General features: G+C 34.9%; 3 protein-coding genes across 4 annotated transcripts; 2 read left to right on the top strand and 1 right to left on the bottom strand.

Annotated features, from left to right (window-relative positions):
• The first annotated feature begins 2,655 nt into the window (after positions 1–2,655).
• On the top strand, positions 2,656–4,150 carry LOC140444144 (drosomycin-like). 2 transcript variants are annotated; one of them, XM_072535820.1, is made up of 2 exons: positions 2,656–2,809; positions 3,850–4,150. In XM_072535820.1, the coding sequence occupies exon 2, from the start codon at positions 3,881–3,883 to the stop codon at positions 4,079–4,081; it is 201 nt and encodes a 66-aa protein (XP_072391921.1). In that variant the 5' UTR covers positions 2,656–2,809; positions 3,850–3,880; the 3' UTR covers positions 4,082–4,150. The 2 variants fall into 2 exon arrangements, with proteins under 2 accessions (XP_072391921.1, XP_072391922.1); XM_072535821.1 differs by lacking the exon at positions 2,656–2,809 and adding an exon at positions 2,948–2,969.
• A 3,924-nt stretch (positions 4,151–8,074) lies between these two features.
• Positions 8,075–13,697, top strand: LOC140442911 (drosomycin-like). Its single transcript, XM_072533869.1, has 2 exons — positions 8,075–8,214; positions 13,397–13,697. The coding sequence occupies exon 2, from the start codon at positions 13,428–13,430 to the stop codon at positions 13,626–13,628; it is 201 nt and encodes a 66-aa protein (XP_072389970.1). The 5' UTR covers positions 8,075–8,214; positions 13,397–13,427; the 3' UTR covers positions 13,629–13,697.
• An 11,422-nt stretch (positions 13,698–25,119) lies between these two features.
• On the bottom strand, positions 25,120–25,734 carry LOC140444680 (uncharacterized). Its single transcript, XM_072536443.1, has one exon. The coding sequence runs from the start codon at positions 25,732–25,734 to the stop codon at positions 25,120–25,122; it is 615 nt and encodes a 204-aa protein (XP_072392544.1).
• Between the last annotated feature and the right edge of the window lie 596 nt (positions 25,735–26,330).

Genomic DNA, 26,330 nt, shown 5'->3' with positions numbered 1-26,330 from the left:
TTTTTTGGCAATTTTTTTTATTTAAATATGTTTACGTAAATATTTTACATATTTAATGACATATTTTATTCATATTTTTCTTAAGAAATGCAGGTCGTGATAAATATTATCATTTAATTACTATTTAAAAATTTCGGGGAAAAGGCAAATAACTGATCAAATAAGGTTTTCATCAAAGCTTATAGTCTGCAAAAAGAATTAAATGGTTGCAAAAGTGGTAGAATAAAGTTATATTCAGAATTTTACGTGACGTTTTCTATATTTGAAAATCGTTTGACATAGTTAGATTACTTCTTCTTCGACTTCTTTATTCCAGGGATTATTCGAAAACCAAAGCTATACCAATCAACAAAGAGGTTCGCCAGGGAGATGTTATCTCGCCAAAGCTATTCATATTTGGACTGGAAGACGTGTTCAAAGACATTAACTGGGCAGATAAAGGAATAAATGTTAATGGAAGAAAACTGAGTCATTTAAGATACGCTGATGACATTGTAATATTCGCTATAAGTTTCGAAGAACTACAGACCATGATAACGCAACTATTTTAAGCTTTGGAAAAAGTAGGTCTTAAGATTAACTTGGAAAAAACAAAAATATTGACAAATACACCGAAAATTAGAGAAATAACGTTAAATGACATAAATTTAGAAACAGTAAGCGAATACATCTACCCGGGACAGATAATGAAAGTTAACAAACAAAATCAAACTGCCGAAATTACCAGAAGAATAGGGTTGCCGTGGGCACGATTTGGAAAACTGAGTTGGATCTTAAAATGCACTAAAATAGAACAGTATTTGAAAACCAGAATTTACGATCAATGTATCCTCCCTATAATCACGTATGGTTCACAGACGTGGACTCACCAAGTCCAATATGGATAAAATAGTAAAAGCACAAAGAGCGATGGAAAGATCAATGCTCGGGGTGAGACTTATAGACAAAAAAAAAACAAACAAATGGATTAGAAGCAAAACGAAAGTAAAAGACACAGGAGAACATGCTGCCAAATTAAAATGGAGCTTCGCAGCACACAATGCCCGACTGAAGGATAAGAGATGGAACCACGAAATACAACAGTGGAGGCCATGGTTAGGAAAGAGAATAAACAAAATAGAAGACACTGGATTGATTTGGGGGAGGCCTATGTCCAAAGTTGGATTACTGAAGGCTGAAGAAGAAGAAGAATAATAAGTTAGTATTTTTTCTTATTGTTAATGTAAATCTCTGAGGGACCCTCAGAGGGTGCTATCAGCCGGGTCAGCTGAACTTTGATTTTTTTAGAGGTGTTACTCCTCTGTCCCTCCTCTTATATCCGGGCTTGGGACCGGCTGCATCGGTTATAGAGCTACTCAATTCATCCCACACCAATACAGACAGAGTTTTTTTTAAAGGCGAGTATAAAACAATCAGCATTCGAAGCTCTTGGAGAGAAATAACATATAACAAATAAACAGCACTATTATGAAATAAATGAACCAACAAAAAGAATAATTGAAGAAAAAAAGCAACCATACAGAAAATTACTGACAAAACAACGATGAAGTTTATAAAGAATATAGAGAAAAAAATAGATAAGAAAAAAACAAATAGCACAACAAAAGAATGAAGAATGGGAAAGAACCAGCTTAAATATTGAAACATACCTACATATTAAGTACAAGAACTTCGGAGTCATGGAGAGTACTGAGAGGATTAAAACAAAACTCAAAAGAAAAATTTAAATTGGGAAATATACAGGACAAATAATGGAAGGACTATTACAAGGAACTGTTAACAGAACAAAGACCACAATCCATTGGAAAAGACACCAGGCGAAGGCGAAGCAGATCCCAGACAACAAGAAATAGAAATAATAGATAGGGAAATGAGAACGGCCATAAAAGCAATCAAAAATAAGAGAGTACCGGGAGCTGGAGGCATCTCACCTGACCTTATAAAGTACGGCTCAAAAAAATTACACCGGATGATAAAATATATATTTCAGAAAGCCACAAATGGAGAACAGCTCCTAAAGAAATGGACGTATGCATATATGACAACTATATTTAAGAAAGGAGATAGAAAACGATGCGAAAACTACAGAGGAATAAGCGTAATATCATCAAATGGAAGATTATATGAGAAGAAACTGCGAGAAAAGATAGAGCAAGCGATAAAAGGCAAAATCGAGGATGATCAAGCAGGCTTCACGGCCAGGAAGATCACGCATAGACCACATATACACACTGGAACAACTATTGAAAAAGAAAAAAGCAAAAAATAGAGATAAAAATTTGGCATTTGTGGACCTGAGAAAGGCGTTTGACTCTGTACCAAGGTCAGAACTATGGGAGGCAATGTACAAATTAGAAATACAGACGGAACTCATAGAAGCTACAAAAGCTCTGTATAACGAAAATAAAGTGTCCATTAAAATAGGAACAAGAATCATAGGAGACTTCACCAAAACAAAATAGCTCCTGCAGAGTTGTTCCACTTCTCCAACCCTATTCAAAGTATACTTAGACAAAGACAAAAATAAATATTCTAACTTTATAAAATGTACATATAATAATCATTGAACAGGTAAATTTGCAGAAATCTCCAGTCAAGAATCCATTGTCGTTGAAGATAAATATATATTTCAGGAAGTCTGTGATACAAATTTTTACAAAAAACTCATAAATATACAAATAAACAAAAGTCTCGGTTTGATAAAAGAATTATCAACATTTTAATTGGTTGACGTAAAGAATTCACCGCATATAAACCAAAAATTGCAGTGGAGAAGTACTTTACACTTTACACGTCAATAACTCAGTTGGTAAGTAATTGAAAATGTGGGCCTCTTAACACTAATTCTGCAGCAAGTATTTACAAAACTAACTGTAGATCATCTATATACAGTTTTAATTAAAAAATAACAATTTGCATTTTTTTACATTACATGAAACTTTTTAACACAATTGACAGTCTTTCAAGAGGTATAGTACATTTAAGGGACCTTTAAACGAATTAATTATATCTGTTTTTCTTCTTCTTCAGCCGTTCTTTAACTTTTTCGTATAGATCTGAGAAGGTATCCACAGAATGGTTACATATATCCATTAATTGTAGAATTTTTACATCCATAGAAGCTTTACTCCTTTATTTACCGCATATTATTATTATTAAATATATCACCAAATATCCATATATTTTTATATGTATATGGTGTCCACGCGACGTTTATGGGATTTCCCATGCTGTTTAATTTTGGTTGACTCTAAAAGAGTGCTTTATCCATGTCACACTATATTGCTTAGTGATGGGCTGAACTGTGATTCTGCAATCACAGGTATAACTGTGATCGTAATTTTTTATTCGTTGTGATTGTGATTCAACAGAGCAACGAAATAGTCGTATGTTAAACTCCGAATAAAAAGTGTTTCCATTATGGACCATCATAAAATTCTACACGTGTTATTATTTTCTAATCATCATCATCATCATTGGCTCCACAACCCATGGTGGGTATTGGCCTGCTCAAGGATAAGTCTCCATTCTTTCCTATTCTTCGCCTTGGCTTTCCAGTTTCGTACTCCCAACATTCTCAAGTCTTCCTCCACCTGATCCTTAAATCGTGCTCTGGGTCTGCCTCTCCTTCTCACTCCATCTATTCTTTGGTTATAAATATGTTTTGGCGGCTCCATCTCATTCATTCTCTCTATGTGACCTAACCACCGCATCCGGTTTATTTTGATTGTCATAATTTCATCGAAAATATGGGTTCTTCAGGTATGGTGTCTGTATGGTATTTGTGTAACTAATATCAATGTAGAGTGGATTAGAACCTTTACAAAAACTAATTATTTTTGTTTTCAGACAGCAGATATCCCTTTGATCAACCACTAAAATGAAAGCCTTCTACTTCTTGACTCTCCTCTTCGTTCTTGCTGTTAGTACTGAATATGCTCTAGGCGACTGCTTGTCTGGAAAATACCGTGGACCATGCGCAGTATGGGATAACGAAACTTGTCGTAGAATATGTGGCGAAGAGGGACGTGTTACCGGGCATTGCAGTCCTAGTCTCAAATGTTGGTGTGAAGGGTGTTAAATATCAATTTATGACTTATTATTTGATTTTTAGCTATGAATAAAAATAATAAACGTGGCAATATAAAAATCTGTAAATTATTTTATACTACCGGTATCACTCCCGGTCCTGAGCTCGGGTGAAGGTGAGGGTTGCTTAATGGGATAACTCTCCCACTCCTATAAAGAAAAATCCTTTTCAATAAGCGTTGTGTAGGTCAGAATAGTCATCATCGATGACTCAGACAAAGAAATATGGATTATGAATTCGGTACATGTACATATCAGTGCAAGTACTTTAGCCTGGAAGAATGTAGAGTGTTGTAGTAGCTGTAGAATTTGCTGAATTTGGTTGTCTATCTAAAGAGCGTTTAGCGGGTCCTATGGGCAATTTTTAATTTATTAGTGAACCATATTTGATCTCATTTGAAGTATGAGATTATTTGTTCTTTATATGGTATTAATGTATTAATTTTTTCAGTAAATATGAGATCTGATATCCTAATATCGAAACTCTTGGAAAATATGGGTTCATTAATTATGATATCAGCGATATTTGTGTGACTGATATCAATATATAGTCGATTAGAATTTTTACTAAAATTAATTATATATTTTTTTCAGACAGCAGCAGATAATACTTTGATCAACCTCTAAAATGAAGGCCTTCTACTTCTTGACTCTTCTCTGCGTTCTTGCCATTAGCACTGAATATGCACTAGGAGAATGCTTGTCTAGAATATATCGTGGACCATGCGCACTAGCATTTGATTATCAAGCATGTCGTCTAACATGCGTTGCTGAGGGACATGTTAGCGGATATTGCGATCGTAATCTGAAATGTCAGTGTTCAGGATGTTAAATATCAATACATGATTTGTATTTTGAACTTTAGCTATTAATAAAAATGATAAATGTTGCATTATAAATGTATATAAATTATTTCCCATATCCGCTTGTGATATTTATGGGTGGATTAAGTAGTTTACAGTGTTCCTTCCGGTCTTAAGTCCAGATAAAAGACAAGGATTGCTCAATGGGATAGCCATCCATTTCCGCAAATAAAAACGCGACTACAAGACTTTTAAATATGCGTCAGACCGAATAGTATTACCATCGAAGACTAAGACAAAAAAAGATGGATTATGAATTGGGTACATGGAACTTTCTGCTATTAAATAAACCAAAAGCTAAAGTATTCCTGCTCAACTCGTAAAATAAAATACATACAAACATGACAAGCGATGGAGTAAAAAGACGCACAGCAATCGCAAATAGAACTCTCTGTGATGTTCAGAAACATATATCTATAAAAGGCCACGAAGACAAATCACACTGTTTATCCGGTAGGGTAACTGCGCCACCTAGGAAACATGTCTTAAGGCAGCTTCTGCGAAGCTTTGGGAATGCGCAGCGGCGCTTCCACTACTGCGTGACTTCTTATGCTTCTTTGGAGGTGGAACCGTTGTCAGTAGAGATGTGTAGTTTACCATCGAAATAGTTCAAATGAACGATTCTTTCAACTGAACTAATTGAACTAGTTCATTAATTTTCATGACACTAGTTCACTGCGAACGATTTGCATTATCAATTGTGTCTCAACTTCTAAAGAAGAAAATAATGAATGAGTGAGATCATATATTTATTATTTTGTAAATGGGATGGACTGACTAGTTTCAGATCAGATAACAGATAATAATTCTTATGAATGTGACAATAACATAAACAGTCTTATCTTAATTTCATAATGGTTCGGATCTTATTATCTTATGCCCATGCATTAGCTTGGACGTTGCCATGCTGTGTTGTTTCTCGTATTGTAATTTTGAAATAAAAAAATCGGTTGCCTGTAAAGTCGGTTTTACGGGCGAAGATTTTACGTGACAACGTCTTTTTCTCGGTAGAATATTTATTGATATGAATATTATTAAATTGCACAATAGGAACAAGGAATTGAATGAAAATAAGAATTGCACAAATTTTAACTATAGAAATATATTTTGTTTACTAAAACATTGTACATGTAAACTTAAACTTAACTAATTTCCAACGCGCCTAATTCTCTAGTGCTGCGCGCGCAGCGGACCGATCATGTTTGAGTGTGAGAGAGACGCAAGGCATTCGCCGGTCCGGCGGGCCTCTCTCTCGTTCGGTGACTCATCGTAACAGACGTGAGCGGACGTTACACTTTTTCATGAGTGACTCCGAGCCACAACCTAATTTAAGACGTTGTCACGTCAAAAATTTTTAGTTGTGGTTAAAATGATTGATGCATTTACATAAAATATAATTTTATATAAAAGTGAGAATCAAAATGTGTTATTTAATGTTCCTAGAAAATACACTGATATTTTTTTGTAAAGGTTCTTTTAGAAATAACCTAATTATAGATACCTATGAGTTTAAATATACGTGAATATAAAAATATATCATACGTGAACCATATTTATGTTTAAAACGGTTAATAAAAAACAAATCATAATAATTTTTTGCGAATAAAAAAAATTTTATTTGCAAAACATTTGAGAAATAAATTTAATACATTTAAACCTAAACATACGATCGAAAGAAATGGTTCCGAACCCGAACTACTTGTACGGTAGTGAAAGACTGACTGAAAACCCAAGAAAACGGGCGGCCGGCGCGAGCTTGTGTGATGATAAGACGAGAATCTGGCAACCAGTTATGTTAGGGTTGGATTTCGATTTCGGTCCTACAAATAGTTCTTTCGCGAAATAGTTCACTGAACTAGTTCATTTTTGTGAAATAGTTCTCTTGGACTAGTTCGTCTAAAAGAACTAATAAGCACACCTCTAGTTGTCAGCCTCCGATGTGGGCACCTTCACCTTTGTTTTGGGAGGGGCTGGAGAGGGATGAGCTGCTCCCGCGGGTGCTTTTCCCATCGCCTCTCTGGCCTTCCTCCTTCTTTTTGCCTCGGCGACACACTTTCTTTCCTGAGGTGGTCCTTGTCCATCCTCCGCTTGGGCCGAAATTTGAGGTGAACATTACTGTTCATTCTTAGCTCCGGCTTCAGGCTGAGGTGAAAGTTTGATCCAGCCTCCGGTTGGGCCGAGATTGGAGGTAAACATCGCTGTCCATCCTTAACTGCGGCTTCAGACTGAGAAGATTTTGGTCCAGCCTCGGAATTTGGTTTTGGTTTATTGTTTTTTTTTTACATTTATGTTGATCCCACGAGTAGCTAGGGAAAGGTTGTTCGCCCCTAGCAGAGCCCCGCATTACCAGGGGAAGGCTTTATACAATGGCTTTATACAAAAAGCTTAAAACCAAGTAAAGCGACGGTATCTCTTAATGACACAATCTGGAAGAACAAACACCTAAGACAAGACACAAAAACAAGAATCTATAAGGTAGCAATTAGACCTATACTAACATACACGGCGGAGACAAGACCTGACACATCTAAAACGAGACGACTACTAGAAAAAACAGAGATGAAAATACTCAGACGAATATCAGGGAAAACTCTGTTGGATAGGGAGAGAAGCGAAAACATAAGAAGAGCATACAATAAAGAAGACCTTAATGGCTGGGTGACAATACGGAAACAGGAGTGGAACGAACACATTAGTAGAATGGCAGAGGATAGGATAGTACAAATAGCACGAGAGAAGTCACCAAATGGACGAAGAAGTTTTGGCAGACCAAGAAAAAGATGGTGTGATAATTAAACAATTTAGGAGGCTAATATTCAAGAAGAAACGGGCTTTAAAGCCTACACACAAGAAAGAAGAAGAAATCTTTACATAAATAACTATTATGGTAATGTTTTTTTATAGTTTACTAGGATGACTTGTATGATGATGATTGTTCCATACTTTGGTAATTCCTGCGTCTCTGAAATAAATTAAATACTAATAAAGTTATAAAATGAATATTATATCTTTATGAAATGTGCACACAATGATCATTTAGCAGGTAAATATGCTTCAAGAATCGATTGTCCTTGAAGATAAATATATATTTTATCGGATACCAATTTTTACAAAAAGCTTATAAATATACAAATAACCTTAAATAAAAGTTTTGATTTGATTAAAGAATTATCAACATTTTAATTGGTTGACGTAAAGAATTTTCCGTATATAAACCAAAAATTGCAATGCAGAAGTACATTACACATCAAGAACTCAATTGGTAAGTAATCTTTACATATTCTATCTCCATTGTATTTTATCCTAATTAATTTCCAAACTCCAGCTTCTAAATTCATCTTCTGCTAAAACTATTTGACCATCGGCAAACAAAAGGTATGGATATAGTTGCCCACTTCCTCCGAAATCATTAGTGCTGTTCCTGTAAAAAACCTCACTTCTTTGTTACCTGTGAACGAATGGTCACCTGCATGAAGCTTCCGCAATCAATCCGGTGTAATTATCAAAAAATCTGTGTTTAATTAGCGGTGGCTAGATAAGTTCAATTGTTCTAAGTTTTATTCATCCATGTAGCTTGTGTGTGATCGCCAACATCCTGGAAATAGTGTAGTTTCGAGTCAAATCGAAATCGAGTGCGGTGTGAGTATAGAGTTACATCCAGGGACGTATAAATGTTACATCATTAATAATCCACGTTAATCTATATCATTGGAAGGTTAACATATCATCCATCAAGATATAAACTAGTAGGATTTATTTCTGCATCCAAACCTGTCAAAATCAACCAGTGCTTTTGATTTTAAAGCCACGAAAAGCATTGCTCAGCCAAAGGCAGATAAATCACAGCTAAAGTATTTTCCACCTAAGAAAACCGCTTTGCAATTAAATGCTGGTAACTTTATTACTTATTTATTAGAAATGGCAAGAAACACGTTCATAAATTTGAAGAACTTACTTCGCAACCGTAACCTTAATCTAGAGATCCGCACAAGAATGCTACGTTGTTACGTTTTTTTCTACTTTACTATACGGCATGGAACCGTGGACAATAGAACAGTCTGAAATATAAAAATTAAACTCCTTTGAGATGTGGTGCTACAGGAGAATCCACACAATATCGTAGACTGAAAAAGTAACTAATATAAAGGTGTTACAATGAATGAAGAAAGAATGTGAAGTCATAAAAACTGTTAAAATTAGAAAGATTCAATATCTGGGTCATATAATGAGGGGCGAGAAGTACGTATTACTTAGGTTAATTATGCAAGGGAAGATACAAGGGAAGAGAAACCCAGGACGACGCAAAATATCCTGGCTAAGAAATTTGAGAGAGTTGTTCGTTTGCAGCTCATTAAAATTATTCAGAAACGCGGCCAATAAAATTAAGATAGCGATGATGATTTCCAACCTCCGATAGGAGAAGAAACCTGAAGAAGAAGAAGAACTTTATTACTAGCAGACCAGATTTTATACTACCTTTATGAGTAACATTTTACTGCTCTATTGTTTCAATCAGCACTGCTCAACAAGTTATCGTTTATTGGTTTTAATATTTTATTGCAATAGTACGAGTAAGGAATATTTATTTAAGTGAATTTATTACATGTTAATTTTTTTTAAATTTCTTCCTTTTAATTTTTTTGTGCCTTTACAAAAACATATTATTTGAAAAATAAGGAGTACCATGTGTCATAATAAATGTAATCTCCTTTATATACACTTTAAAAATTTGTTAAGTAATGTATTTCTTAAATCCTCACAGTCATTGAAAAATGATTCATGGTATTTAAAAATATCTTTCTGTTAACGACACTGTTGTCGACAAAGTAGATCAAATTCAAACTTGTCATCATATTACACTTCTGTTTATCGTTAAAAAGAATTGATGGTCGTGGGTTGTATTAGTATTATTTAATAATTTAGCAAAATACATAATCAGCAAAAATCTTATTTAAAACATGCGAACGATTTTTGCAATCACATTCAATACAGTGTTTATGCTTGTTTAGCATTGGCTGTTAAATAATTTGAGTTCGATTGTTTCGTCTGTTGTACAACCCTCGTCCTTTTTAGGGTGTAGTAGTTGTATATAAGTACCTTTTTTTATAGTAGTGTAGTGAAGCGGTACTTTAAAGTAAAATGAGTAATCTGGAAGAAAATAAAATACAGTCGAAACGTAGAGTGTTATCTCCAGAAGAACGGCGTTTAGTTCTAAAAGTCGAAAGTTATTTCAATTTGGAAAAAAATAATATGGGTCCGTTGACATCTGTTATGGCAGTTCAGAAACGCACATGAGACGCTTGCGGTATCTCAGAGAGGACATTCCGAAGAATTAATAACATGAGGATGAAATAAATAATGTAAGCAAGAGAAATCGTCGACATCCAAAAACTTTAGATTCGCACCAGTCAATTAAACTTGCAATTAAAAATATTACATATATAATATGTATAAAGCCAAAGAACATGTAACAATTAGTGCTGTGTTACAAAAAATAAAAGACAAGGAACTGTGTGATATTAGTTTAACAAGTTTGTGGAGAGTGCTGAAACATTTAGGTTTTCGATATAAAAAGACAAATAATAGACAAGAATTGTGTGAACTGTCTAATGTTGTTTCAAAATGGTGGCATTTTTTAAGAAAATACATGAATAATAAAACGTCTGATAGTCCGAGACAAGTTGTATTTTTAGATAAAACTTGGATTTTCGCTATGTCAAAAATAATATGTCAAAATATGTCAAAATCAACCTGGCAAGATCTTCTTCTTCTTCTTCTAATGGCGCTACAACCCTTTGTGAGTCTTGGCCTGCTTAACAATGTTCTTCCATTCTGCCCTGTCGGATACTTTCCTTCGCCACTGCCTTTTGTTCATGGTTTTAAGATCCCTCTCTACGTCGTCTATCCATCTTTTACGGGGCCTTCCTCTTGTTCTGTTTCCTTGGGGCTTCCATCTCTGGACTACTTTTACAGCTCGATTATCTGGCATTCTTTCTAGGTGACCAAGCCAGTTTTCTGGCAAGATAACCTGGCAAGATAGCACCATGAAATGTTGTTCTTCTAGTCGTTCCAGTAATGGTAAACGCTACATTATACTTCATGCTGGAAATGATAAGGGGTTTTATTCCTGACGCTAGTTTAATTGTTTCGTCCACAAATAATACAGGATTACCATGGAAATATAGATAATGAATAAGAAAATTTGTTAAAAACATTGGAGCGACCATCCATAATAGTGTTGGATAATGCATCCTACCACTCAAGAGTAGAAGAGAGATTTCCTTCAAGCAGCTGGACAAAAGAAGAAATCAAGTCATGGTTGACAGAAAAGAAAATTTATCACAGTGACATAGTCGATTTACTTCAAAGGTGTGGAGAGCACAAAATTCAAAAGAAATTTGTTACTGACCAAATGGCTTCTAAATGTGCCTATGAAGTTCTTCGACTTCCGCCCTACCATTGCCACTATAATGCAATTGAGTTAGTTTGGGTTATAGCCAAAAATTTTTATGATAAACATGCATCCTAAACAACAGATGACGCTAGCGTTCTTAGTTTATGGAAAGAATCGCTAGAACAAATAAAGCCAGAACAATGGCAAAATTGTATTAGACATACGAAAGACATAATCGACAGTCTTTTCAAACCGAGCGAGTTATAGATGAGCTCTGGCCTCTAATTATTCGGATAGAAAATTCAGATAGTGACGGTGAATAGCACAAATCGTTTGCTAAAAAGAAGTAACAAAAAAGTGTTTCGGATATTCAATTCGGACTTTGTGGTGTCTTTTAGTTAAATGATAAAGGTTAGGTTAGGTTAGGTTTGATAAAGGTAATTAGACCTTCGGACTGCATACTCTCAATAGCTTTGGGATTAATTACTGGACTTTAGTGCCAATTTGTTTCAAGGTTATATTTAATACAGTGTCTGCAGAAAGTAAAGTCTTGGATATATTTTATTCAAATTTGGACTTACCAGCAACTTGACAGGTATTTTCCAATTTTACTGCATGTAAAACCATTCGTATACTTTTCACTCCACGCAAAATAGAGACTTATGGAGACCTTGATGAACATTTGATGTCGACAAATAATTTCGAGTATTCGAAATATTCCGTCCCTCTTCTTTTAACACGCCCTGTATATACATATTCATTTTATTTGCCTTTGATACAGTAAAATCCAATATAATTACTGAACATAAAATGCAGGAAATTAGATATTTTTAATTTTCAAGGGATCGGAATTAAAAATATTAACGTCCCACTGTTTGACGGCCACTGATCATATCTTAATTGCATATCGGCCGTCGTAGTGGAAAAGGACTTTAACAACTACCAGCATGTGGGTCACACGTTCCTGGTAAACAGGTATATAGGCAAGCTACATGCAGTACGTATTTTTACAACTTTTCATCAATAAAAACATTTCGCGAATAAACATCTTCCATTTCTAACGATTAATTCCGGGCTTCACATATTAGTACAGTTCATCATACTGTATTGCGAACAACGTTATTGTGTATTAAGCCGCGTTTACACGATGACAATTGGCGAGACAATTGTCAGAAGACAACTGACTGGCATGAAATTATTGTCTTCGTCTAAACACTTGCCTTGCCAACTGCCCTCACAATTGGCCCAAAATTCAGTTGTCTCCGGGAGTAGACTCAGGACAATGAGCTGCGCCCAGTGAGCCCCCCACCACTCGAAATCTCAATTGTCGCGACAATTGGCGCCGTGTGAACGGTGTAGGCCAGTAGTGCTGTCTTGTTTTTTACCAGTTCCCTCACCAGACACAATAGATGACGAGCAGTCGGCCATGTTTTAGCGGTCTACTGCCATGGCAATAGTTGCCCCCGTATAAACATCTTCTCGTTCAACTGGACTGGCCTCCGACAATCCGCAACCACGTGATGACAATTGTCTCGCCAATTGTCATCGTGTAAACGCGGCTTTAATTCAACTCATTTTGTCATTTAACTAGTAATAATAATTGTAATCATTTCTCTCATTTGTCAATAGTAGTAAATGAAAATATATAATTTATAAAAGCAATTCAAGTGTTTTTATTTATTATCTATCTCACGGTGAACCCCTTATGAAGTAACAAACTTACTTATCGAATATACAATGGTGGAATTTCATTTCTGTTAAATCAGAAGTTGCTTGTACCAACAGTTTTTCATCGAAGCCGAATTTTTTATGTAGATTTTTGTAAACATTGAAATATACTTGCTGTGTTTCATTATTTTTTTAGTTAGAATGACCGTGTATCTACATCTTTGGTGAATGACACAAGAGCAAAGGTTTACAATAGTACAGAGTTTTTTGCTGCTTAAGTATTTACATTACAAATACTTAAGCAGTTAAAGAAAAACAATATTATGTGATCAATGTAGAGTGGATTAGAACCTTTACAAAAACTAATTATTTTTTTTTTCAGCCAGCAGATACCATTTTAATCAACCAGTAAAATGAAGGCCTTCTACTTCTTGACTCTCCTCTTCGTTCTTGCTATTAGCACCGAATATGCTCTAGGCGACTGCTTGTCTGGAAAATACCGTGGACCATGCGCAGTATGGGATAATGAAACTTGCCGTAGAATATGCGGCGAAGAAGGACGCAGAACCGGGCATTGCAGTCCCAGTCTCAAATGTTGGTGCGAAGGATGTTAAATACCAATTTCTGACTTATATTTTGATCTTTAGCTATGAATAAACATAATAAACGTTGCACTTTAAAAATCTGTAAATTATTTCCTAACTGTATATGTGGTATTCACGGTGCTGCTTCCGGTCTTAAGTCCGGATAAAGAAGGAAGGTTGATTGGTTGAAGCGACTCATTTCCGTAAAGGAAAATGTAACTAAAAGACCTTTTTTTATAATTTTTGCACTGTCTGCTTATTTTATCTCAGTTCTTAGGCTTTTTTTTTAATTTCAGAAATAAAATGTCATCAAAATCCAAACAATAACACAACGAAAGAAATGGGATAGTAAATCCATGCATGCAGCTGTTACTGCAGTTAAAAACAAAGAAATGGGGTACTTGCGAGCTTTAAAATTTTTTAAAGTACCCAAGAGCACGTTGGAAGACTACGTAAAAAATAAAATAACGTCACCTGAAAAACTTATTCAAACCAATATGGAACGTCCACCAGTGTTTTCCAAAGAAATTGAAGCGAATTTGGTCGATTATTTCCTAGAAATGGATAGAAGATTTTACGGACTGGGATCTTCTGATATTTGAAGATTAGCCTTTCAATTAGCTATTCGGAACAATTTAAAACATCCGTTTTCAACTAATCAGAAAAAAGGAGGTTACAAATAGTTGCGTTCATCTTTAAAAAGGCATCCTCAACTAACGTTTAGGAGACCACAGAGTTTATCAACTGCCCGAATTAAAGGATTCACAGAAGAAAACCTAAATAATTTTTTTTTTAATTTTGGAACCTGCGATGAAGAAGGTGAAATTTAATCCCTGTCGAATCTATAATGTAGATGAGACAGGTATACCGTCTGTACAATCAAAGCATACCAAAATAATCACCTTAAAAGGTAAAAAGCAGGTAGGGGCCGTTACTTCTGCAGAAAGAGGATCACTAGTGACTGTGGTTATCTGTATGAATGCGGCTGGTGGTTTTGTGCCCCCTATGGTCATATTTCCCCGAAAAAATATGAAGGCAGAATTGCTCAACGGCGCTCCACCAGGGACAATAGCTCCCTGCCATGTGTCTGGCTGGATTCAGAGTCACATTTTCACCAATTGGTTACAATATTTTATTAGCCACTGAAAAATGGGTTTTTCGTAAATTTAGCGTCGTAAGCGTCGTTCAAGGTTCAAAAAGAAAGTTTGAATATATGGCGGGACGCAACAGCCACGTTAAACCAAGTGAAGCTGATCCAGTTGTATTAATATTGGATGGTCACTACTCCCACACGCGGAACATTGACTCGACACATTTGGCGCGCCAAAACCATGTGGTTATTCTTAGTCTGCCGCCGCATCCTTTCATGGGCCTCTTAAAACCTACTACTCGCAGGAAATTGAAAATTAGCTAAGGAACAACCCTGGAAGAGTAGTCACCTGCTATCAGGTTTGCGAATTGCTTGGAAGAGCTAATGTAAGATGTGCTTCAGCTGAAATCTCTATAAATGTACCAGAGGCTGAACAAGAAAACCAAGTAACTCCTCCGAAGCATGTAACTCCTGAAGAAGTATTGATGCGACCAAATGTGTGGAAGATTTATCATGTAAGAACATTTCTAATAATAGAGATTCATCAGTGCGGCCACAAGATTTTAGCCCTTTACCCACCACTTCATTTTACAAGTCTAGTATTAAAGAAAGAAAGCCCAGAAAAGAAAGATGCCTTAGAAAATAGTTTGTTAGAACAGAAGAGAAATAAAAGTATTTCAAAGGGAATTCCGAAATTAAAAATAGACAAATTTGAGCCTTTTAAGAAAACAAATAAAAATAAAGGAAAATCTATTGCTAAGAAGACAATGACAACCAAGGTTAAAAAGAAAAGTGCTAAGAAAGAGGAAGATTTTAGTTCATCTGAAGAAGATGAAAAATTCATTTTAGATGATGATTCTGACATGGAGTGTGAAATTGGGGAAGAGGAAGCAGAATGTATGTTTTGTACTGGACTCTTCTCTGAAGATACCTCGGGCGTGCAATGGATTCAGTGTTCAAAGTGTTTTAAGTGGGCTCACACCGACTGCACCAATGTAGACAAAAAAGACACATATATTTGTGATTTCTGTCTCGATGGCTAATTTTATCCCGTTATCCTAATATCCGGTATTAGGAACATTTTTTTTTGTCAGTCTAAATTTACCGTTTTTTATAAAAATTTAAATTTTATTTTTTACTTCATAGAAATGATTTCTTTTCGTTCAATAAATAATTCTCTATATTCTATTTCTTGTTTTGCTCTAAAATATTTATAAATTAATTGACGTATTAAAACTAATATTAGGGTTTAAAAAAAGTATCCGATATTAGGGCACTTTACCATACCTTGTTATCACCTCTCTCAGTTATGAAAACTGATACTTTTTTTTTTGGCAATCGGGCTAAGTGCCCATCCAGCCAGCAGCAAATGTGTAATAACGTTCACTTAAATTAACCTATTCTAACTAAACTGAATACACTACAATTCTGGAAATTAAAAGAAGACTACGATGGGAGAGGAACTAGGATTACTTTTCGCACCTAGGGGTCATTCAAGGTGACTCACAGACAGAAAGTGTATACCACAAAAAGTATAGGTAAAAAGGTAAAATATTTGGCGAGTCAACAGAGGTAACGAGCTTAACACCTACACTAAAGTTTTAAGTTACACATTTTAATAAACTTAAGAATAATTTTATATACCTTTTACATATTTAATGATATCAAATAAAGTAGATTGAAAGGGGGGTATAATTTTTGCAATAATAAACTATTAATAAGTTTTTGTCTTTGTATTTCAAATTTACTACAAGCATAAAAAATGTGATCTAAGTCGCAAACCACATTGCAAGTTTCATAAAGTTCGGTGTTGACTACACCGATTTTATATAAGTGTTGAGGGAAGCTTGCATGTCCGAATTTTAGCCTACAAATGGTCACAATATCATTTCTTGTAAAATCAAATTTTTGGTGCCACAAATCTGTCGGAATACTTGGATATAATAGTGTATATCGTGTGAGGTTATTAGAGCAATAGTTTTTCCAATGCAATTCCCATTTTGCCTTAAAATTACTCTTAGATATCATTAAATATTCCTGACCACCTAAATTGTTGTTGATATGCTCTCCAGTTAAACTGATACTTTCTTGGTAAATAAAAAAGTATTTACTGAGTTGTTTACTTCCATTTCATTTGAAAATAACAAACATTTTTGTACGGTAAATGTTTTATTTTACTAGCAATATACTAAAATGTTAATACATTTAGGTGACACTTAACAATTAAAAATAAATACTCTGTTCGTTTTATCGCAAGATTTGCATTAGGAAAAGGAAAACAAAATATTTCCAATACTGGTTTTCTGGAAAAATAACTAAAATTTCTAATACAAAAACTAACAATTAAATTAAAGTAGCATTCCAAAACGGTTAAAAAATACTTGGACATTTCACGATTAGCATTATTTTAATTAACTGACGCAAGAAATTTGTGACTATATAAACTACAGATGTGTAGTGCAGGTATAAGTCTTCTTCTATTTAATTTTGTGGTAAGTGAATTGGAATTGTTTGTATTTTAAATCAAAATTATATTATTTTTTTATTTCTTTTATATTAAGTACCATTTTGTCTTTTTCCTTTTTGTTCTTTTTTTGTTCTTTAAGTGCGTTATTAATGAAATAGCCACGATTATAGTTCATAATATTAGTCTTCCTGCTTCCTAAGTTTTTTTTGGAAATATTGAAAGTGTATCCATGCTAATAATTCTAACAAAGAAATTATTTATTTGATTACTATACTATTGGAATTACAAGAAGCAAATAATCAACAGATACATCTCGCAATACTTCTTCTTCTTCTTCGCGTGCTATATCAGAATTATCTGAGGTTGGCGATCACCATTGCGAAGGCTTCTCGATCTTCTGCAATATGGAATAATTGTCCTTCTTCTTCTTCAGTGCCTTATCCGGTCCGGATGTTGGCGATCATCAAGGCTATCATGGTTTTGTTGACTGCTCTGCGAAACAGCTCCGCTGAGGTCATCCCAAACCATTGTCGGAGATTTTTCAACCACGAGATACGACGGCGTCCCGGTCCTCTTCTGCCAAATACTTTACCCTGCATAACAAGTTGAAGAATTCGATATTTTTCTTCGTTCCGCATCACGTGGCCGAGGTACTCAAGCTTGCGTTGTTTAATTAAATTAAGCACTTCTTTTTCTTTTGTCATGCGCTGTAGGACCTCAACGTTGGTGACATGGTCCACATAAGATATTTTTAGTATCCTTCTGTATATCCACATCTCGAAGGCTTCGATTCGTTTTTCAGTGGCTTGCGTCAGTGTCCAGGCTTTAACTCCATACAGTAACACTGGAAGAACGTAGCACCTCACTATTCGCATCTTGGTTCCCAAACTGAGATCACTGCAGCACAGCAAGGATCTCAACTTAATAAATGTAGACCGTGCCATTTCAATTCTGGATCTAATCTCTTGAGCGTAGTCCCATTGTACGTTGAGGGTAGTTCCGAGGTAAGTGAATCTGTCGACTCTCTGGATCTCTTCGCTACCTGCCATTAGTGCCCCGGGATCTAAATTTGTACGGCTGACAACCATGAATTTAGTTTTCTTAATATTAAGGTTCATAATTGTCCTGCATTTGATATTTGAGTCCATTCACGAATGTTTTTTAAACAAGAAACTTGTTTTCTTCCTACACCTCTACGGTCCTCTATTTTGCCTAATACTTTGTAAGTTTAATCCTATTCATTTCATCTACACAAGATATAGACCAGGCGGTATTTGTTTCGGGTTGGGTAAATCGTATATAATCCTATTTTTTTGCTTTAATTGCTTTGAAATATTGTTAGAAAAATAATAATTTAACTATTCGCTCCGTGCGTGACTGACGCGACACCTACCGCCTTCATCTGACAGTTTTGGACCTACCAAGTTTCAGGTTAAACATATGACATATGTTTGACATTGTTAAATACAGGCGAAATTGACAATTATTAATAATTAACTTTTTAATTATATTTTTTCAGTTTATGTACAAAATAAATGTAGTATTAAAAACTGGGTTTCTCAAAATTCTAGTACTGGCAAATCAAGTTTTTCACGTGAAAGAGCATATAATTAAAAACAGTAATAGTAAAAGTTATGATATAAAAGCTAAAGTTATCAGGCACTCTGCAGTTAGCTTGAAGTCATATAAAATATCATTTAAGGTAAAATATTTAAATATTTCCTATTTCAATTGCATAAAAATGAGGTTATGTGATATTTACTTTTTCATATTAATAGCACGGATTCATCTTTTTCTTTTCTCTAATTTATATGCAATCTTTGGAAACCTATAAAAACACTTACTATTTTTGCTATTATTAGCACAATTAAATACGCAACATGTATTTGCACACATTTTTGATAAAATTTATGCGTAAAAAGATTCCAATTTTGTCATATTTCGCCGCTAGGCACGCTGGCATCGTTTCACGGTACCCCTACCATGGTCACGCACGGAGCGAATACGTACACTTCAAAAGATGGGCTTAATTTTTTATTAATAAATTTTTGAAAAAAATAAGAAAAATTTAATGTTTTTTTCTTCTTTTCGTTGTCATAATGTCTCGGCAGGTATACATTTTATAAAAAAACTTATACAGACAAAAAAGTTTTACAGTTAAATTTTCTGTAAGATAAAATTAATTGTAAATTAAAGAAATAATAATTATTATTGCAAAATTAGCAAAAACAATTTAAAAAGTGTCAAAAATCAATCAGTCTTTCGATAATTTTTTTCGGGTATTTAGCAGCCACATAGAACTATAAAAATTTGCCCAAGAAATCTTTAAAATATCACAAAAGTCTTCTTATTCTTTTTCTTCTTTTTTTATGTAGACATGACTGTCTATTTTTCTATTTTTCTCCTCCAGTAAGTTGTCATTCCATCGTTTTCGTGGTCTTCCTACTAATCGTCTTCCTATTGGGAAACCGTCTCTTGCTATCTTTACTACTCTGTTGTCGTTCAGCTTATATGATCGTTCCATTCTACTCTTCTATGTCTTACCCATGATGTTCTGATGTTCTCCACCTTGCTTCTACGTCGTATATATGTACTTCTAGCTCTGTCCCATAGTGTCTTTCCATCAATTTCATGAAAGTGTTTTCATCTCTGCTGTTTCTAAGATCCTTTATGTCCTTTCTGTGCCAGGTCATGTTTCTGCCGCGTGTGTCATTATTCTGCCTTTCATTTCTTTCCCGATATTTTTATTTCTCCATATTGTTTCATTCGGGCAGTTTGCGGCTCTATTTGCTCTATTCACTTGATCTTCCACTTCAGTTTTGAGCTTTTCGTAGCTAAGTAATGTGATGCCTAGATATTTTAACTCCATCACTTGTTCTATTATCTGACATTATAGCTCTAATTTACCTCTTAGTAAATTTGCTGTTGTAACCATGCATTTTGTCTTTTTTTGGGAAATTAACATGGTAAATTTTCTGGCGGTTATATTAAATTGGTGCAACATACGTTGTAAATCGTCTTCAGTTTCTACACAGCAGATTATTTTAAGTTTTTCTCCCATGTGGTATCCTTTTTCAGTTCTTATTTTTTTTTATTATTTCATCTATAATCAGGTTGAACAATAGAGGTCTCAGGAAATCTCCCTGTCTTATCTCATTGCCAATTTCAATAGGGTCGGTTAGTTCTTCTTCTACTTTTAATTTAATTGTGTTGGTTTGGTAGATATTTTCGATCGTTTTGATTATTCCTAGAGATATCTCTCTTTCGTACAATAAGTGGATAACGTCCTTTACTTCATCAAATGCTTTCTGCGTAACAATGGCTCTGTCAGAAGTAAACAACCTATGCTTTGTTAATACGTCAGCAGGTGGCGTTAGGAGCAAACATAGCAATTTATTAAATTATTTTAATATCATATAACTTGATTAAAATATAAATAATAAAATTACTTTATTAAATTTTACAAATATTTAAATTTTAAGAATACAAAAAATATAGTATGAAGTTTTACGCTAGTCTACTGTACCGAACACTATAACATTTTTTTTTTTTAGAAAATATCACCTATATATTCTTTCAACCCCTAAAATGAAGGCCTTCTACTTCTTGACTCTGCTCTTCGTTCTCGCTATAAGCACTGAATATGCTCTAGGCGACTGCCCTTCTGGAAAATTCCACGGACCATGTAACGCATGGGATAATGAACTTTGCCGTAGATTATGCAGTGAAGAAGGACGTCAGACCGGCCATTGCAGTAGTCCAGGTCTTAAATGTTGGTGTGAAGGATGTTAATTAAAATCTGCATATTCCCATTTTATACAGCAATAAACACTACAGCAGCTATATCAATTTTTTTATTTATAATAAAATAGATAGATAAACACTTCCCAGTTTATCTCATTAAATCAATAATCTATTAGGTACATTGTGTCCGGTGACCTTGTTTTGTATTTAAAACAAATCGTCGATTATGTCATTACACCAATACTGACCATATAATGTCCAACACATCTATAGCAATTGATGGCCATTCCAAAATTGAAATTGACGTGTTTTAAGATTTTTTAGAAGTGTTCTGTTTCTCAAACAATGAATTTATTCCATATATTTCCATCACCATCATCATCATTGGCTCCACAACCCATGGTGGGTCTTGGCCTGCTCAGGGATAAGTCTCCATTCTCTGCTATTCTTCGCCTTGGCTTTACAGTTTCGTACTCCCAACATTCTCAAGTCTTCCTCCACCTGATCCTTAAATCGTGCTCTGGGTCTGCCCCTCCTTCTCACTTCATTTATTCTTTGGTTATAAATATGTTTTGGCGGCTCCATCTCATTCATTCTCTCTATGTGACCTAACCACCGCAGCCGGTTTATTATGATTTACGTAATAATATCAGGTTTGTCATACAGGCGGTAAAGTTCCAAATTATAGCGTCTACGCCATAATCCACCCTCCTGTACTCCTTCATAAATATGCCGGATGATTTTACGTTCAAAGCACCTTAAACGTTCTTCATCGCTCTTTGTCATCGTCCATGTTTCCGACGCCTAGGTGAGGATGAGCTTGATAAGAGTTATGTATATCATTAGTTTCGTTCTTTTTGTAACTAGACTTGTTGTTAAAAATTTTTTTAATCCATAATAGGCTTTATTTGCCAGCCATATCCGTCTGTTAATTTTTGCACTTACTGCATTATTCTGATTAATTTGTGAGCCTAGGTATATAAACTCTCTTACTCCTTCGAAAGTATATGTTCCGATCGTTAGATCTTCGGGTTGTGCTGCTTGTATATAATTTGATACTTTCATATACTTCGTCTTACTAGTGTACTCTAGTCCCATTCTTTTTGTTGCTATTTCAAGCGCCTTGAATTATTCGACCACGTCCGCTTTTCTTCTTGCAATAATGTCGATGTCATCGGCGTAAGCTAGTAATTGTACGCTGCGATTAATAATAGTTCCTCTGGTTGTTATTCAAGATTCTCTTATCGCTTTCTCTCGTGCAATATTGAATAGAAATCTGAGACTGGAACGTTCTGGAAACTCCGTTCTGCACTCTAACTTTACACTCAACTCTTGAGAGGGTCGCTTTCACCAATTTTACTAAGTGTACTGGTATGCTGAATTCTATCATGGCCTTGTACAGTGCGTTTCTTTCAACACTATCATAGGCACATCTAAAATCAACAAACAGGTGATGAGTATCAATGCCATACTCATATGTTTTTTCCAGAGCTTGCCTTAGAAGGAATATTTGATCGGTCGTTGATCTTACTTTACGAAACCCACACTGATATTTACCTATTATGTCTTCATAATATCCCGATAGTCGGTCGTAAAGAATATATGCCAATATTTTGTATGTTACGTTTAGGAGGGTTGTTCCTCTGTAGTTGTCACATATTGTTTGATCTCCTTTCTTGTGGATAGGTACAATTATACCTACATTCCAGTCTTCTGGCAACTTTATTTGCTTCCAGATCAGTTCTACCAGTCTACATATACAGTATGTCAGATTTTTTTTGCCATGCTTTAAAAGTTCTGAAGGAATGCCATCTGCCCCAGGAGCTTTGTTTTCTTTCAATTTTTGTATAGCTTGGATGACTTCTACCTCTGTTGGGATGTTATCTTTCTCTCTTTCGTCGTCAATACCTCTACTGTCTTACCTCTTATATTTAGCCTTTCCTCGAAGTTTTCTGCCCATCTTCCTAGTATCTGGTCCTGATCACCAATGATTTCCCCTGTTCTATTTCTAACGATTGATAATAATAATAATAATAATAATAATAAAGGTCTTTATTTTTCCTTCAACTTCATACAATACACAAAATATATAATTTATATATGCATAAAATACAATAAGAAAGAAAAAATGCCGAAGATCAGTTGGTGCTGATTTCAAGAAATCAGTACCTCTGCTTTTCATCTTAAGCAAGAGAGAAAAAAAAATATAATATATTTTTTTGCATGTTATGTAACAATCAATTAAAAACCATAACCAATAGAAACATTTAACATTTAAATATTGTACAAAAACTATCACACAGTTTATACATACTTCATAACAGGTCATCAAATAGTTGCACATGTGTTACTCACTTAGCAATTTAGATTTAAGAGATTTCTTAAAAGATTTAATCGATTTTAATTTTAATTCTTTAGCTAATCCATTATATACTTTTGATATTTGATATGTAAATGAATTTTTGAATTGTTCTGTACGATGTGGCGGAGCTGTAATTGTATTTTTATATCTTGTATTAACATTATGTATGTCAGTTCTGTATATAATTTTTTTAAAAAGATATGCTGGTAGAGAGTTTTTGATAATTTTGTGGAAAAGACAAGCAGCATGTAGAAATCTTCTCTTTTCCATGTTCAACCATTTAACATGTTTTAATTTGTGAGAAATAGGCTGGTGTCTTCTTACACCACAGATCAGACGAAGACACGAATTTTGAACCACTTGAATTCTTCTCCTGTCATCTGAACTAATACAAGGCCCATACAGAACATCTCCATAGTTAAATTTTGATAGTACCAGACTTTCGCACAATATTCTTTTTACTTTGTATGACAGATAGCGGCGATTATGGTAAATTGTTCTTAGACTAAGAAATGCTTTACTCACACAGGTGTTAATATGTTTTGTAAATTTGAGGTGATTATCTAAAGTTAAACTTAGATTTTTTGCACTAGTTACAGGTTTAATGGTTTCATTATTAACAACTATTTCAATGATGTTACTCATTTCCAAACACACCCTGTTTGGACCAAAAACCACCAGATTAGTTTTTTTAGAATTTATATTTAATGCATGATTTCCTGCCCAAGCAATCAATGATTTAATATCTTGATTAACAATCTCAATAGCACTTGCTCTGTCAACTGGGTAAAATGAGTGGCAAATTTGTGTATCATCTGCATAGAGATGAAATTTACAGGTATTCAAGGAGGTACCAATATTGGTGGTGTATAAAGTAAATAAGATTGGACCTAAGATTGAGCCCTGAGGTACACCTGACAAAATGTTTAGAAAATCAGAGATTCTTTCGTCTACTTTGACGCTCTGTTTCCTGTGATGCAAGTATGACTTAACCATATTCAATGCATCTATGGAAAAGCCGATTGACTTCAAAATTGCACAGAGTAGTGAATGATTGAGAGTGTCGAATGCCTTAGAGAAATCGATCAAAACTAAAATGGTAACCTTACCCACATCTCTTTCTCTCAAAATGTCATCAGTTATTTTAAGGAGTGCTGTTTCACAGTTGTGAAATGGCCTAAACCCGGACTGAAAATCAGTTAAGATATTATTGTTAGAAATATAATCACCAAGCTGCATTTGCATAATGCGTTCTAACACTTTTGATAAAGTAGGCAGAATACTAATAGGTCTAAGATCCTTATAGTCGATTGTTTGTTAGGTTTTACACTTTTTTCAGATATCTTTGTTTCTAAAAAACTTACTCTTTGTAATAATAATCCATTGTTTTCTTTTAAAATGCTGTTTTTGTCCTCCATTTCCTTGATAAGTCTTTTTAGTAACCCGTTTTCTAACTTAAGCATTTCTGTATCAGCTGTTGATTTAACTACATTCAGGTTATGTTCACCATTCTCACAGCACTTTATTAAATTTTTCTCACAAACTTCAAAACCAGCCCTTTTTGCACAGCTGGGATGAAACACATTGAAACACCATTTACATACCACAATTTTGCATTCTTTTTTGGTGCAGCATTTGAAATTAATCTGAAAATTATTGTCACCATCAACTGACCCTGCGTCCTCGTCGCCGGCCATCTTGATATTTCTTGATAATCTAGGTTTGAATTCTTTCCTGTTCTGGTTAATCCTCTTGTAGAACTTTCTTAGTAGAACTCTAAGTACGACCTCTTGTAGAACTTTTAGTTGGCTCTCTATATGCCCTTTCTTATTTTTTTTAAGTATTCGTTCTTCTCTTCTCAGCTGTCTTTACTCTTCTTCTGTTTGTCTCGTTCTTCGCCTTTGGAGTCTTCTATATGCCTGATTTTTCTTTGCGTTGCTTGTGCGCATTCCTCATCGTACCAATCTGACCTTAATTTTTTACGTTTTTGCTTTCCGATAACTTCAGTTGGCACTTCTTTCAATATGGCTCTACACTGCCTCCAATAGTTGTTAATATCTTCAACTATAACATCCGTGCAGCTTTTCAGCTTGCTTTCGAGACTTTCCTCGAATCTCTTATCTATCTCAGGGTTATTCAACGCTTCTACTTTAAACCTTTCCTCTTTAACTTCTTTTTCTTTCTTTGCATAGGAGATTCTAGCTCTTAGTTTAGCTTGTAGTAGGTAATGGTTCGTGTCTATGTTCGCCCCGCGTCTTGCACGTACGTCTATCACGTCGCTGAAGTGTCTTGCGTCAACCACCGCAAGGTCGATTTGGTTTACTGTATTCCCATCTGGACTTCTCCATGTTCCCTTATTGTGCCTGAAGCATGTGCTGGCAATCACCATGTTCATTGAGGAGGCGAAGTGTATTAGTCGAGTTCCGTTGTTGTTTGACTCTTCATGTAAACTGTGAATTCCAATGGTTGGCATGTATTCCCTCTCCTTAGCTATGATATTTTCCAGTTGTTCAAAAATTGTTCTATTTCTTTATCCTGCTTCCCCTCAGTTGGTGCATGGACATTTATTATTGAATATATAAAGAATTTACCTTTGATTCTAAGTGTGCATAATCTTTCGTTGAGAGGTCGGAAGTGTATTATAAGGTGCTTTACTCTTTTATTGACTATGAATCCCGTTCCCAATTGGTGTTTCCCAACCATCTCATTTCCTGAAGTGCAATTATATCGCTCTTATATACTTCTACACTGTTAATGAGCGACTGCAAGGCTCCTGGCATCTATAGAGATCTTACATTCCACGAGAATAATCCTAAATCATTGCCCTTTTTCGAGCCGAGAATTTAATTTTACTTTGAATTCTCGTAACATGCTGTTTTTTACGGTGTCGGGGTGTTAACCTGGAGGACCAGTTCACCCGCTCTCGTCAGTTTCCGACCCAACTTTCCACCCGGATTGGATACCGGTTCTCCAGTTGGGTTGCTCGGTTTAACAGGGGACACCAGCGTGAAGGTGAGAGTCGGGTTTGAGTAGAAGAGGATAAGTGGAGTAAACTGGAAGCAACTCCAT

This window comes from Diabrotica undecimpunctata, chromosome 6 (assembly GCF_040954645.1).
Source record: "Diabrotica undecimpunctata isolate CICGRU chromosome 6, icDiaUnde3, whole genome shotgun sequence".
Classification (NCBI taxonomy): domain Eukaryota; kingdom Metazoa; phylum Arthropoda; class Insecta; order Coleoptera; family Chrysomelidae; genus Diabrotica; species Diabrotica undecimpunctata.
This window is presented reverse-complemented; position numbering and strand designations above follow the sequence as displayed.

Coding starts and splice junctions, on each gene's coding strand:
- LOC140444144 (XM_072535820.1), top strand. CDS start 3,881: ATGAAAGCCTTCTACTTCTTGACTCTCCTCTTCGTTCTTGCTGTTAGT.
- LOC140442911 (XM_072533869.1), top strand. CDS start 13,428: ATGAAGGCCTTCTACTTCTTGACTCTCCTCTTCGTTCTTGCTATTAGC.
- LOC140444680 (XM_072536443.1), bottom strand. CDS start 25,734: ATGCCAACCATTGGAATTCACAGTTTACATGAAGAGTCAAACAACAAC.